General features: G+C 46.2%; 1 protein-coding gene across 1 annotated transcript in view; it reads right to left on the reverse strand.

Annotated features, from left to right (window-relative positions):
- LOC121562182 (general transcription and DNA repair factor IIH helicase subunit XPB) overlaps positions 1-16158 on the reverse strand; it is an 80654-nt gene that overhangs the window by 39475 nt on the left and 25021 nt on the right. The window contains 1 exon segment of the mRNA XM_045217942.1: positions 2511-2713. Within this exon segment, the coding sequence (XP_045073877.1) occupies positions 2511-2713 (203 nt within the window).

Consider the following 16158-nt stretch of genomic DNA (forward strand, 5'->3'; position numbering starts at 1 on the left):
TACCAGTACTGAGTCCATGATAACTTGGCTGTATACACGTGGTACCAGTACTGAGTCCATGATAACTTGGCTGCATACACGTGGTACCAGTACTGAGTCCATGATAACTTGGCTGTATACACGTGGTACCAGTACTGAGTCCATGATAACTTGTCTGTATACACGTGGTACCAGTACTGAGTCCATGATAACTTGGCTGTATACACGTGGTACCAGTACTGAGTCCATGATAACTTGGCTGTATACACGTGGTACCAGTACTGAGTCCATGATAACTTGGCTGTATACACGTGGTACCAGTACTGAGTCCATGATAACTTGGCTGCATACACGTGGTACCAGTACTGAGTCCATGATAACTTGGCTGTATACACGTGGTACCAGTACTGAGTCCATGATAACTTGTCTGTATACACGTGGTACCAGTACTGAGTCCATGATAACTTGGCTGTATACACGTGGTACCAGTACTGAGTCCATGATAACTTGGCTGTATACACGTGGTACCAGTACTGAGTCCATGATAACTTGGCTGTATACACGTGGTACCAGTACTGAGTCCATGTGCAGGGGTACGAGGTCACTGAGGTAGATATGTACAGTGGCTTGCGAAAGTATTCACCCCCCTTGGCATTTTTCCTATTCTGTTGCCTTACAACCTGGAATTAAAATTGATTTTTTGGCGGTTTGTATCATTTGATTTACACAACATGCCTACCACTTTGAAGATAACAAATATTTTTATTTGCGAAACAAACAAGAAATAAGACAGAAAAACAGAAAACTTGAGCGTGCATAACTATTCACCCCCCCAAAGTCAATACTTTGTAGAGCCACCTTTGCAGCAATTACAGCTGCAAGTCTCTTGGGGTATGTCTCTATAAGCTTGGCACATCTAGCCACTGGGATTTTTGCCCATTCTTCAAGGCAAAACTGCTCCAGCTCCTTCAAGTTGGATGGGTTCCGCTGGTGTACAGCAATCTTTAAGTCATACCACAGATTCTCAATTGGATTGAGGTCTGGGCTTTGACTAGGCCATTCCAAGACATTTAAATATTTCCCCTTAAACCCGTGTCTTAGGGTCATTGTCCTGCTGGAAGGTGAACCTCCGTCCCAGTCTCTAATCTCTGGAAGACAAACAGGTTTTCCCCTCAACAATTTCCCTGTATTTAGCACCATCCATCATTCCTTCAATTCTGACCAGTTTCCCAGTCCCTGCCGATGAAAAACATCCCCACAGCATGATGCTACCACCACCATGCTTCACTGTGGGGATGGTGTTCTTGGGGTGATGAGAGGTGTTTGGTTTGCGCCAGACATAGCGTTTTACTTGGATGGCCAAAAAAGCTCAATTTTAGTCTCATCTGACCAGAGTACCTTCTTCCATATGTTTGGGGAGTCTCCCACATGCCATTTAAGCAATTGCTTTTTTCTGGCCACTCCTCTGAAAGCCCAGTTCTGTGGAGTGTACGGCTTAAAGTGGTCCTATGGACAGATACTCCAATCTCCGCTGTGGAGCTTTGCAGCCCCTTCAGGGTTATCTTTGGTCTCTTTGTTGCCTCTCTGATTCATGCCCTCCTTGCCTGGTCCTTGAGTTTTGGTGGGCGGCCCTCTCTTGGCAGGTTTGTTGTGGTGCCATATTCTTTCCATTTTTTTATAATGGATTTAATGGTGCTCCGTGGGATGTTCAAAGTTTCGGATATTTTTTTATAACCCAACCCTGATCTGTACTTCTCCACAACTTTGTCCCTGACCTGTTTGGAGAGCTCCTTGGTCTTCATGGTGCCGCTTGCTTGGTGGTGCCCCTTGCTTAGTGGTGTTGCAGACTCTGGGGCCTTTCAGAACAGGTGTATATATACTGAGATCATGTGACACTTAGATTGCACACAGGTGGACTTAATTTAACTAATTATGTGACTTCTGAAGGTAATTGGTTGCACCAGATCTTATTTAGCGGCTTCATAGCAAAGGGGGTAAATACATATGCACGCACCACTTTAAACTAAAAACATGTTTTCACTTTGTCATTATGGGGTATTGGGTCATTATGGGGTATTGGGTCATTATGGGGTATTGGGTCATTATGGGGTATTTTGTCATTATGGGGTATTGGGTCATTATGGGGTATTGTGTGCAGATTGATGAGGATTTTTATTTATTTAATCAATTTTAGAATAAGGCTGTAACGTAGCAAAAATGTGGAAAAAGGGTATGAATACTTTCCGAATGCACTGCAAGTACGGTCACTGTGGGGACGACGTTGCCAATGCACTTGTGTGTGTCCTTCTCTCTACCTACCTGTCGAGGCAGATGTCTGTGTCTGTGTCTGTGTCTGTGTGTGTGTGTGTGTGTGTGTGTGTGTGTGTGTGTGTGTGTGTGTGTGTGTGTGTGTGTGTGTGTGTGTGTGTGTGTGTGTGTGTGTGTGTGTGTGTGTGTGTGTGTGTGCGCGTGCGCGTGCGTATGTGTGTGTGTGTGTGTGTGTGTGTGTGTGTGCGTGTCTCTCCACCTACTTGTTGAGGCGGATGGCGTACTCCTTCAGAGCGAAGACGTTGTCAGCGAACACCATGATCTTGTCGTTCCGTCTCTCGTGGAACTTGATGAGGAACTGACAGGCTCTGAACTTGTTGGGGTTCATGGTGTAGAGGAGGATACGTCTCTTGGTCTTGATCGCCACGTACTCCCGGTAGAACTCTGGAGACATCGGACACCACACCTAGCAGACGGGAGAAAAAACACACATTCTAAAACGATCCTCCACATTTCTATGTAAGTAGCCGTGTCTGAACCAAAGCGGCCCACAGGGCAGGAGTCTTATCTCCTGTTTCAGTAGCGGGAGGCAGCTTGATGTACAAAAAAACACCCAGGACGATAGACTATCAGGGGCCTAAACCTCAATGCTTCTCCTTATTTCTCAGTACTCACCAGAGCTATACATTTATATCCCCATTCAATTCTGTTATGACTCCAACACGGGTTTGTGGTCCACTGCCCATGAGCAGGTTGAGCCCCCACCCGGGCATTCTGCTTACACTACCTAACGGACCACGTAGACATATGGAGGTGGGTCAGGGAGGTTCTGTGGAATGGTAATGCTAGATCTTCAAATGGCATTCGACACAGTAGATCAGGCTAACGGACCACGTAGACATATGGAGGTGGGTCAGGGAGGTTCTGTGGAATGGTAATGCTAGATCTTCAAATGGCATTCGACACAGTAGATCAGGCTAACGGACCACGTAGACATAAGAGGTGGGTCAGGGAGGTTCTGTGGAATGGTAATGCTAGATCTTCAAATGGCATTCGACACAGTAGATCAGGCTAACGGACCACGTAGACATAAGAGGTGGGTCAGGGAGGTTCTGTGGAATGGTAATGCTAGATCTTCAAATGGCATTCGACACAGTAGATCAGGCTAACGGACCACGTAGACATAAGAGGTGGGTCAGGGGAGGTTCTGTGGAATGGTAATGCTAGATCTTCAAATGGCATTCGACACAGTAGATCAGGCTAACGGACCACGTAGACATAAGAGGTGGGTCAGGGAGGTTCTGTGGAATGGTAATGCTAGATCTTCAAATGGCATTCGACACAGTAGATCAGGACATCCTACTGTTTAAAAACGACGACGAGCCCTGTTCATCCTACTGTTGAAACTACGAGCCCTGTTCATCCTACTGTTTAAACGACGAGCCCTGTTCATCCTACTGTTTAAAAAACAACGACGAGCCCTGTTCATCCTACTGTTTAAAAAAAGACGATTGAGCCCTGTTCATCCTACTGTTTAAAAACAACGACAAGCCCTGTTCATCCTACTGTTTAAACTACGAGCCCTGTTCATCCTACTGTTGAAACTACGAGCCCTGTTCATCCTACTGTTGAAACTACGAGCCCTGTTCATCCTACTGTTGAAACTACGAGCCCTGTTCATCCTACTGTTGAAACTACGAGCCCTGTTCATCCTACTGTTGAAACTACGAGCCCTGTTCATCCTACTGTTGAAACTACGAGCCCTGTTCATCCTACTGTTGAAACTACGAGCCCTGTTCATCCTACTGCTGAAACTACGAGCCCTGTTCATCCTACTGTTGAAACTACGAGCCCTGTTCATCCTACTGTTGAAACTACGAGCCCTGTTCATCCTACTGTTGAAACTACGAGCCCTGTTCATCCTACTGTTGAAACTACGAGCCCTGTTCATCCTACTGTTGAAACTACGAGCCCTGTTCATCCTACTGTTGAAACTACGAGCCCTGTTCATCCTACTGTTGAAACTACGAGCCCTGTTCATCCTACTGTTGAAACTACGAGCCCTGTTCATCCTACTGTTGAAACTACGAGCCCTGTTCATCCTACTGTTGAAACTACGAGCCCTGTTCATCCTACTGTTTAAACTACGAGCCCCGTTCATCCTACTGTTTAAACTAAGAGCCATGTTCATCCTACTGTTTAAACTACGAGCCCCGTTCATCCTACTGTTTAAAAACAACTACGAGCCCTGTTCATCCTACTGTTTAAAAAACTACGAGCCCTGTTCATCCTACTGTTTAAACTACGAGCCCCGTTCATCCTACTGTTTAAAAAAAACGACGAGCCCTGTTCGTCCTACTGTTTAAAAAAAACGACGAGCCCTGTTCATCCTACTGTTTAAAAAAAACTACGAGCCCTGTTCATCCTACTGTTTAAACTACGAGCCCCGTTCATCCTACTGTTTAAAAAAAATGACGAGCCCTGTTCGTCCTACTGTTTAAAAAAAACGACGAGCCCTGTTCATCCTACTGTTTAAAAAAAACTACGAGCCCTGTTCATCCTACTGTTTAAAAAACTACGAGCCCTGTTCATCCTACTGTTTAGAAAACGACGAACCCTGTTCATCCTACTGTTGAAACTACGAGCCCTGTTCATCCTACTGTTGAAACTACGAGCCCCGTTCATCCTACTGTTGAAACTACGAGCCCTGTTCATCCTACTGTTTAAAGTACGAGCCCTGTTCATCAAACTGTTTAAACTACGAGCCCCGTTCATCCTACTGTTGAAACTACGAGCCCTGTTCATCCTACTGTTGAAACTATTAGCCCTGTTCATCCTACTGTTGAAACTACGAGCCCTGTTCATCCTACTGTTTAAAAAAAACGCCGAGCCCTGTTCATCCTACTGTTTAAACTACGAGCCCCGTTCATCCTACTGTTGAAACTACGAGCCCTGTTCATCCTACTGTTGAAACTACGAGCCCTGTTCATCCTACTGTTGAAACTACGAGCCCTGTTCATCCTACTGTTGAAACTACGAGCCCTGTTCATCCTACTGTTGAAACTACGAGCCCTGTTCATCCTACTGTTGAAACTACGAGCCCTGTTCATCCTACTGTTGAAACTACGAGCCCTGTTCATCCTACTGTTGAAACTACGAGCCCTGTTCATCCTACTGTTGAAACTACGAGCCCTGTTCATCCTACTGTTTAAACTACGAGCCCCGTTCATCCTACTGTTTAAACTAAGAGCCATGTTCATCCTACTGTTTAAACTACGAGCCCCGTTCATCCTACTGTTTAAAAACAACTACGAGCCCTGTTCATCCTACTGTTTAAAAAACTACGAGCCCTGTTCATCCTACTGTTTAAACTACGAGCCCGTTCATCCTACTGTTTAAAAAAACGACGAGCCCTGTTCGTCCTACTGTTTAAAAAAAACGACGAGCCCTGTTCATCCTACTGTTTAAAAAAAACTACGAGCCCTGTTCATCCTACTGTTTAAACTACGAGCCCCGTTCATCCTACTGTTTAAAAAAAATGACGAGCCCTGTTCGTCCTACTGTTTAAAAAAAACGACGAGCCCTGTTCATCCTACTGTTTAAAAAAAACTACGAGCCCTGTTCATCCTACTGTTTAAAAAACTACGAGCCCTGTTCATCCTACTGTTTAGAAAACGACGAACCCTGTTCATCCTACTGTTGAAACTACGAGCCCTGTTCATCCTACTGTTGAAACTACGAGCCCCGTTCATCCTACTGTTGAAACTACGAGCCCTGTTCATCCTACTGTTTAAAGTACGAGCCCTGTTCATCAAACTGTTTAAACTACGAGCCCCGTTCATCCTACTGTTGAAACTACGAGCCCTGTTCATCCTACTGTTGAAACTATTAGCCCTGTTCATCCTACTGTTGAAACTACGAGCCCTGTTCATCCTACTGTTTAAAAAAAACGTCGAGCCCTGTTCATCCTACTGTTTAAACTACGAGCCCCGTTCATCCTACTGTTGAAACTACGAGCCCTGTTCATCCTACTGTTGAAACTACGAGCCCTGTTCATCCTACTGTTGAAACTACGAGCCCTGTTCATCCTACTGTTGAAACTACTAGCCCTGTTCATCCTACTGTTTAAAAAAACGACGAGCCCTGTTCATCCTACTGTTGAAACTACGAGCCCTGTTCATCCTACTGTTTAAACTACGAGCCCTGTTCATCCTACTGTTGAAACTACGAGCCCTGTTCATCCTACTGTTGAAACTACGAGCCCTGTTCATCCTACTGTTTAAAAAAAACGTCGAGCCCTGTTCATCCTACTGTTTAAACTACGAGCCCCGTTCATCCTACTGTTGAAACTACGAGCCCTGTTCATCCTACTGTTGAAACTACGAGCCCTGTTCATCCTACTGTTGAAACTACGAGCCCTGTTCATCCTACTGTTGAAACTACTAGCCCTGTTCATCCTACTGTTTAAAAAAAACGACGAGCCCTGTTCATCCTACTGTTGAAACTACGAGCCCTGTTCATCCTACTGTTTAAACTACGAGCCCTGTTCATCCTACTGTTGAAACTACGAGCCCTGTTCATCCTACTGTTGAAACTACGAGCCCTGTTCATCCTACTGTTGAAACCACGAGCCCTGTTCATCCTACTGTTGAAACTACTAGCCCTGTTCATCCTACTGTTGAAACCACGAGCCCTGTTAATCCTACTGTTGAAACTACGAGCCCTGTTCATCCTACTGTTGAAACTACGAGCCCTGTTCATCCTACTGTTGAAACTACGAGCCCTGTTCATCCTACTGTTGAAACCACGAGCCCTGTTCATCCTACTGTTGAAACTACTAGCCCTGTTCATCCTACTGTTGAAACCACGAGCCCTGTTCATCCTACTGTTGAAACCACGAGCCCTGTTCATCCTACTGTTGAAACTACGAGCCCCGTTCATCCTACTGTTGAAACTACGAGCCCTGTTCATCCTACTGTTTAAACTACGAGTCCTGTTCATCCTACTGTTGAAACTACGAGCCCTGTTCATCCTACTGTTGAAACTACGAGCCCTGTTCATCCTACTGTTGAAACTACGAGCCCCGTTCATCCTACTGTTGAAACTACGAGCCCTGTTCATCCTACTGTTGAAACTACGAGCCCTGTTCATCCTACTGTTGAAACTACGAGCCCTGTTCATCCTACTGTTGAAACTACGAGCCCTGTTCATCCTACTGTTGAAACTACGAGCCCTGTTCATCCTACTGTTGAAACTATCAACTCTGTTCATCCTACTGTTGAAACTACGAGCCCCGTTCATCCTACTGTTGAAACTACGAGCCCCGTTCATCCTACTGTTGAAACTATCAACTCTGTTTATCCTACTGTTCTCATGCTCCCATATGTGTTGTAATTGTATCATTCATTCCTGATGATGTACTTTTTTTGCAAGGGAACTCTGCTTGGTCTCAATGGGTCAGTAAAGAGCCATTGGTCTCAATGAGACTTCCCTGCATCAGTAAAGAGCCATTGGTCTCAATGAGACTTCCCTGCATCAGTAAAGAGCCATTGGTCTCAATGAGACTTCCCTGCATCAGTAAAGAGCCATTGGTCTCAATGGGTCAGTAAAGAGCCATTGGTCTCAATGAGACTTCCCTGCATCAGTAAAGAGCCATTGGTCTCAATGGGACTTCCCTGCATCAGTAAAGAGCCATTGGTCTCAATGAGACTTCCCTGCATTAGTAAAGAGCCATTGGTCTCAATGAGACTTCCCTGCATCAGTAAAGAGCCATTGGTCTCAATGAGACTTCCCTGCATCAGTAAAGAGCCATTGGTCTCAATGAGACTTCCCTGCATCAGTAAAGAGCCACTTTTTTTTACCAGAAGATTATCATAATCCCTTGTAGCTCAGTTGGTAGAGCATGGCGCTTGCAACGCCAAGGTTGTGGGTTCCTTTCCCACGGGGGGCAGTATGAAAATGTATGCACTCACTAACTGTAAGTCGCTCTGGATAAGAGCGTCTGCTAAATGACTAAAATTTAAAATTTAATAATCCATTGGATAATTTGTCAATTTTCTAATATTTTGTATCTATATATCTGTCCATTATATAAATGGTATAATTGCGCGATATGATCGTATTTTAAAAACCCGCTCCCCCCATCGCCTTAAGATTAATGGTTTTGACCACTAAAGATTTGATTTACTACACCCCCCCCCCACACAGCTTTGATTGGTGTAACGTTAGCTAGAAACCACAAGTGTCTTTCCAGATAATGAAAAGGCACCCGGCCAAACCATCCCCTAACCCCGGACGACGCTGGGCCAAATTGTGCACCGCCTCATTGGTCTGCCGGTCGCGGCCGGCTGTGACACAGCCTGGGAACGGGTCTGTAGTGACGCCTTTAGCACTGCGATGCAGTGCCTTAGACCGCTGCGCCACTCGGGAGACCCTTTCTAACTGTTTCTGTGGCGGATTCATGGCCGCAATTTATGGAAGATGCCAAAACTCCGGAGATAACAATAGATGGTGAAGTCAAAGAACGACCAGTGGTTTCCATCTGTGGTGACGTCATAGATCGACCAGTGGTTTCCATCTGTGGTGACGTCAAAGAACGACCAGTGGTTTCCATCTGTGGTGAAGTCAAAGATAGGCCAGTGGTTTCCATCTGTGGTGAAGTCAAAGATGGGCCAGTGGTTTCCATCTGTGGTGAAGTCAAAGATAGGCCAGTGGTTTCCATCTGTGGTGACGTCAAAGATAGGCCAGTGGTTTCCATCTGTGGTGAAGTCAAAGATAGGCCAGTGGTTTCCATCTGTGGTGACGTCAAAGATCGACCAGTGGTTTCCATCTGTGGTGACGTCAAAGATAGGCCAGTGGTTTCCATCTGTGGTGACGTCAAAGATAGGCCAGTGGTTTCCATCTGTGGTGACGTCAAAGATAGGCCAGTGGTTTCCATCTGTGGTGACGTCAAAGATCGGCCAGTGGTTTCCATCTGTGGTGACGTCAAAGATAGGCCAGTGGTTTCCATCTGTGGTGTAGTCAAAGATAGGCCAGTGGTTTCCATCTGTGGTGACGTCAAAGATAGGCCAGTGGTTTCCATCTGTGGTGACGTCAAAGATAGGCCAGTGGTTTCCATCTGTGGTGACGTCAAAGATAGGCCAGTGGTTTCCATCTGTGGTGACATCAAAGATAGGCCAGTGGTTTCCATCTCTGGTGTAGTCAAAGATAGGCCAGTGGTTTCCATCTGTGGTGAAGTCAAAGATAGGCCAGTGGTTTCCATCTGTGGTGACGTCAAAGATAGGCCAGTGGTTTCCATCTGTGGTGACGTCAAAGATAGGCCAGTGGTTTCCATCTGTGGTGACGTCAAAGATAGGCCAGTGGTTTCCATCTGTGGTGACGTCAAAGATAGGCCAGTGGTTTCCATCTGTGGTGAAGTCAAAGATAGGCCAGTGGTTTCCATCTGTGGTGAAGTCAAAGATAGGCCAGTGGTTTCCATCTGTGGTGACGTCAAAGATAGGCCAGTGGTTTCCATCTGTGGTGACGTCAAAGATCGACCAGTGGTTTCCATCTGTGGTGAAGTCAAAGATAGGCCAGTGGTTTCCATCTGTGGTGAAGTCAAAGATCGACCAGTGGTTTCCATCTGTGGTGACGTCAAAGATAGGCCAGTGGTTTCCATCTGTGGTGACGTCAAAGATAGGCCAGTGGTTTCCATCTGTGGTGACGTCAAAGATAGGCCAGTGGTTTCCACCTGTGGTGACGTCAAAGATAGACCAGTGGTTTCCATCTGTGGTGACGTCAAAGATAGGCCAGTGGTTTCCACCTGTGGTGACGTCAAAGATAGGCCAGTGGTTTCCACCTGTGGTGACGTCAAAGATAGGCCAGTGGTTTCCATCTGTGGTGACGTCATAGATAGGCCAGTGGTTTCCATCTGTGGTGACGTCAAAGATAGGCCAGTGGTTTCCATCTGTGGTGAAGTCAAAGATAGGCCAGTGGTTTCCATCTGTGGTGTAGTCAAAGATAGGCCAGTGGTTTCCATCTGTGGTAAAGTCAAAGATAGGCCAGTGGTTTCCATCTGTGGTGACGTCAAAGATAGGCCAGTGGTTTCCATCTGTGGTAAAGTTTTCCCTAAATCAATGCTTATGACAAATCCAACTCCAGAACCAGTCATAGAGCCAGCTGGATAATCTGTTGAATACGGTAGAGTTTAACAAAAACAGCAACAACAGGTACAGTTCCTTCAGAAAGTATTCACACCTCTTGACAATTACCTGTAAGGTCCCTCAGTCGAGCAGTGAATTGTGAGGCGTCCTTCCTAACTCAGTTGCCGGAGAGGAAGGAAACCTTCTCAGGGATTTCACTATGAGGCTGATGGTGATTTTAAAACAGTTACAGAGTTAAAATGGCTGTGATAGGAGAAAACTGAGGATGGATCAACAACATTGTAGTTACTCCACAATACTAACCTAAATGACAGAGCGAAAAGAAGAACGCCTGTACAGAATAAAAATATTCAAAAACATGAATCCTGTTTGCAATAAATACTAAAGCAATACTGCAAAAAATGTATTTTTTTTGTCCTGAATACAAAGCATTATGTTTGGCACAAATCTAATACAACACATTACTGATTACCACTCTCCATATTTTCAATCACAGTGGTGGCTGCGTTATGTTATGGGTATGCTTGTAATCGTTAAGGACTGGGGAGTTTTTCCAGGTACCTACATTGTCTAGCAGACAAACGACAACTATCGGCTACGCTCACAGGAATGTATTTTGTACAGAGCTGGTAAAAAAAAAAAAAAGCATTCCAGTCCTCTTCCACTTGGAACAAGCTACATAAGGACATTACATTGCAGGAGCTCGTCTCCTTGAACGAGTTCAAAGCTAGGGGCAAAGGGTAAAATCTACGGAGGACAATAAAGTGGGGGGATGTCGATGTTTTGACCCCTAGACGTGTCACACTTCCCCAAAATAATTATCGCCTGCTCAATGTGTAAATGTTTGATTTAAACCGTTTTGTGTTTTATGTTGTCATTGTGTCTGGAAGTGTGTGCCGATTTCCTGGCCAGGTCTCTCTTAGGAAATAGGTTTTATTCTCAACGAGACTAACCTGGTAAAATAAAAAAGGTAAACTACTGTTTTACTCCTAGTTCCTCTGATAATACTTATCCCACGCGAATCGCCATCCCTTGTCAACATCCCCAACAAAGACTTCAGATGATCTGTTTGGTCACGGACGATATTGTGCCAAATCCGTCAGTTAAATGTCCGGTTCATACAGTTCACGGTCCTTTATTGACCTTTCTTATTATTTTAGAACTGAAAGACAATATTAGGCTCTCCTTAGAACAGTCTCCAGGCTTCCGTCATAACCGTCCATTTTGGAATGAAAATAAATAAATTGCAAGGGTTAATTTTTGGTTAAAAAAAAGTAAATCGCCCTCTGGAAAAAAAACCAACATGCTGAGGTAATAATTACATTACCAACGTTTCTATAATAAAACTAGTCCCGTCTCAATAGGGCTTAAGCCAATTGGAAGCTGGGGATGATTAGGGTGGCCATGACGGTACGAGAGCCAGGCTGGGAATTAAGCCAGGACACCGGGGTTAACACCCCTACTCTTACTTGTTTTGGTTAATTAGTTTATTAGGATTCCCATTAGCTACTCCAAATGCAGCAGCTATATTTCCTTGGGGGCAAGATTCCCTGCTGGACATCGATGACTTGAAAGCAGCCGGTTCCTGTGACCTTTTTCTCTAAGCCGATGATTCTACGCTTCCTGTGTCCCACAAGACACGAGGCAGTGTTTTGACAACCCCTGAGTGCAGAGCGTCTTCACGTTGGTAAAACCCCTGAGTGCAGAGCGTCTCCACGTTGGTAAAACCCCTGAGTGCAGAGCGTCTCCACGTTGGTAAAACCCCTGAGTGCAGAGCGTCTCCACGTTGGTAAAACCCCTGAGTGCAGAGCGTCTCCACGTTGGTAAAACCCCTGAGTGCAGAGCGTCGTCACGTTGGTAAAACCCCTGAGTGCAGAGCGTCTCCACGTTGGTAAAACCCCTGAGTGCAGAGCGTCTTCACGTTGGTAAAACCCCTGAGTGCAGAGCGTCTCCACGTTGGTAAAACCCCTGAGTGCAGAGCGTCTCCACGTTGGTAAACCCCTGAGTGCAGAGCGTCTCCACGTTGGTAAAACCCCTGAGTGCAGAGCGTCTCCACGTTGGTAAAACCCCTGAGTGCAGAGCGTCTCCACGTTGGTAAAACCCCTGAGTGCAGAGCGTCTCCACGTTGGTAAAACCCCTGAGTGCAGAGCGTCTCCACGTTGGTAAAACCCCTGAGTGCAGAGCGTCTCCACGTTGGTAAAACCCCTGAGTGCAGAGCGTCTCCACGTTGGTAAAACCCCTGAGTGCAGAGCGTCGTCACGTTGGTAAAAACCCCTGAGTGCAGAGCGTCGTCACGTTGGTAAAACCCCTGAGTGCAGAGCGTCTCCACGTTGGTAAAAACCCCTGAGTGCAGAGCGTCTCCACGTTGGTAAAACCCCTGAGTGCAGAGCGTCTCCACGTTGGTAAAACCCCTGAGTGCAGAGCGTCTCCACGTTGGTAAAAACCCCTGAGTGCAGAGCGTCTCCACGTTGGTAAAACCCCTGAGTGCAGAGCGTCTCCACGTTGGTAAAACCCCTGAGTGCAGAGCGTCGTCACGTTGGTAAAACCCCTGAGTGCAGAGCGTCTCCACGTTGGTAAAACCCCCTGAGTGCAGAGCGTCTCCACGTTGGTAAAACCCCTGAGTGCAGAGCGTCTCCACGTTGGTAAAACCCCTGAGTGCAGAGCGTCTTCACGTTGGTAAAACCCCTGAGTGCAGAGCGTCTTCACGTTGGTAAAACCCCTGAGTGCAGAGCGTCTCCACGTTGGTAAAACCCCTGAGTGCAGAGCGTCTCCACGTTGGTAAAACCCCTGAGTGCAGAGCGTCTCCACGTTGGTAAAACCCCTGAGTGCAGAGCGTCTCCACGTTGGTAAAACCCCTGAGTGCAGAGCGTCGTCACGTTGGTAAAACCCCTGAGTGCAGAGCGTCTCCACGTTGGTAAAACCCCCTGAGTGCAGAGCGTCTCCACGTTGGTAAAACCCCTGAGTGCAGAGCGTCTCCACGTTGGTAAAACCCCCTGAGTGCAGAGCGTCGTCACGTTGGTAAAACCCCTGAGTGCAGAGCGTCTCCACGTTGGTAAAACCCCTGAGTGCAGAGCGTCTCCACGTTGGTAAAACCCCTGAGTGCAGAGCGTCTCCACGTTGGTAAAACCCCTGAGTGCAGAGCGTCTCCACGTTGGTAAAACCCCTGAGTGCAGAGCGTCGTCACGTTGGTAAAACCCCTGAGTGCAGAGCGTCTCCACGTTGGTAAAACCCCTGAGTGCAGAGCGTCTCCACGTTGGTAAAACCCCTGAGTGCAGAGCGTCTTCACGTTGGTAAAACCCCTGAGTGCAGAGCGTCGTCACGTTGGTAAAACCCCTGAGTGCAGAGCGTCTTCATGTTAGCAAATTGCTATCTGAAAATAAGCCGTCACTCCACCTGGGTAAAAACTGAATCAACCCTGTTTGGATCCAATATTAAACTGGGGGGATCCCCTGGCTTTAATGCCATAGTGCAATAGTATATGTCACAACTCTCCTTCCCTGGCAACAGAGAACAGTAAAACTCCGGCCAAGCCAGTAGCTACCGCCAGGATACTGTGAGCTACCTTGGATGTCAGTTAGGTGACCAACTATCAGGTGAGAGTACAACATTAAAAGACGCACTTCAGCTATTTTGAACTTGTCCTGTTGGAAAAACAATATCCCAGTAGAAATACAGTAACGTACACACACTTAAGGGGTAAAAACATACGTTTTTAAAAAAATTTTAAAAGCGCAAACTTCACGGAGTGGGCCATTCAAAGAGTTGGTCTGAAGGTGCCCTCTGATGTCATCAGCCTCCCCCCCAATAGAGGAGCGATAGAGAACACTTGTTGCATGTCAGGCAGGTGGCTTAGTGGTTAAGAGCGTTGTGCCCAGTAACCGAAAGGTCGCTGGTTCTAATCCCCCGAGCCGACCTAGGTGAAAAATCTGTTCGATGTGCCCTTGAGCAAGGCACTTAACCCTAATTGCTCCTGTAAGTCGCTCTGGATAAGAGCGTCTGCTAAAATGACTAAAAAATGTAAAATATGTAAATGTTATACCAGGATCTCCTATTGAGATGTGCCTTTTGTTCAGTAAATCAGGTGATAAAGGAGACTGGGGTGTGTCTCAAGGTTAACCAAAAGGTCAAAGTTTCTGGTCTAGGAAACACTACAGCCACCGGCAGGCAGGTGATTACCACTATACCTTATGGTGTAGCGGTTCACACCAGGTCGTGAAGAATAAGCTTCAGAAGTTCTCAGAAAAAGAAAGTCTGGATTATTCTCGAGCTCACGTACAGTTAATCCTGATTACTTCAGCCCCTCTCATTTTGATGAACTAACAAGGTTTAAGATGGAACCACCTAACACGTCCTAGATCAAGTCGGGGCTTATCCACAATGTGCTCTACAGCTCTGTCCCCGAAAAACCCTTCTAATTATTTCCAGACACATTAGTGACAACTCTAGTGACTTTACTCTCTGTAATATTCAACAGCTCCACAGTTTAAACCCATTCCTCTACTCTGTAGCTGAACTATAAAACAGCTCCACAGTTTAAACCCATTCCTCTGCTCTGTAGCTGAACTATAAAACAGCTCCACAGTTTAAACCCATTCCTCTACTCTGTAGCTGAACTATAAAACAGCTCCACAGTTTAAACCCATTCCTCTACTCTGTAGCTGAACTATAAAACAGCTCCACAGTTTAAACCCGTTCCTCTACTCTGTAGCTGAACTATAAAACAGCTCCACAGTTTAAACCCGTTCCTCTACTCTGTAGCTGAACTATAAAACAGCTCCACAGTTTAAACCCATTCCTCTGCTCTGTAGCTGAACTATAAAACAGCTCCACAGTTTAAACCCATTCCTCTACTCTGTAGCTGAACTATAAAACAGCTCCACAGTTTAAACCCATTCCTCTGCTCTGTAGCTGAACTATAAAACAGCGTCATCAGAGAACAAAGACTGTGAAAATGGGACCAAGTGCGTCTCTGCTCGACACTCAGCATTAATTAAATAGATTGGGGGTAAGGCCCTGCGATAGACTAGTGTCCTGTCCAGGGGTGTACTGGTACATCAAGCTGTCTCACTACAGAAACAGGAGATAGACTAGTGTCCTGTCCAGGGGCTGTACTGGTACATCAAGCTGTCTCACTACAGAAACAGGAGATAGACTAGTGTCCTGTCCAGGGGGTGTACTGGTACATCAAGCTGTCTCACTACAGAAACAGGAGATAGACTAGTGTCCTGTCCAGGGGTGTACTGTACATCAAGCTGTCTCACTACAGAAACAGGAGATAGACTAGTGTCCTGTCCAGGGGGTGTACTGGTACATCAAGCTGTCTCACTACAGAAACAGGAGATAGACTAGTGTCCTGTCCAGGGGGTGTACTGTACATCAAGCTGTCTCACTACAGAAACAGGAGATAGACTAGTGTCCTGTCCAGGGGGTGTACTGGTACATCAAGCTGTCTCACTACAGAAACAGGAGATAGACTAGTGTCCTGTCCAGGGGGTGTACTGGTACATCAAGCTGTCTCACTACAGAAACAGGAGATAGACTAGTGTCCTGTCCAGGGGTGTACTGGTACATCAAGCTGTCTCACTACAGAAACAGGAGATAGACTAGTGTCCTGTCCAGGGGTGTACTGGTACATCAAGCTGTCTCACTACAGAAACAGGAGATAGACTAGTGTCCTGTCCAGGGGGTGTACTGTACATCAAGCTGTCTCACTATAGAAACAGGAGATAGACTAGTGTCCTGTCCAGGGGGTGTACTGTACATCAAGCTG

The sequence above is a fragment of the Coregonus clupeaformis genome, unplaced genomic scaffold (assembly GCF_020615455.1).
Source record: "Coregonus clupeaformis isolate EN_2021a unplaced genomic scaffold, ASM2061545v1 scaf1281, whole genome shotgun sequence".
Classification (NCBI taxonomy): Eukaryota; Metazoa; Chordata; class Actinopteri; order Salmoniformes; family Salmonidae; genus Coregonus; species Coregonus clupeaformis.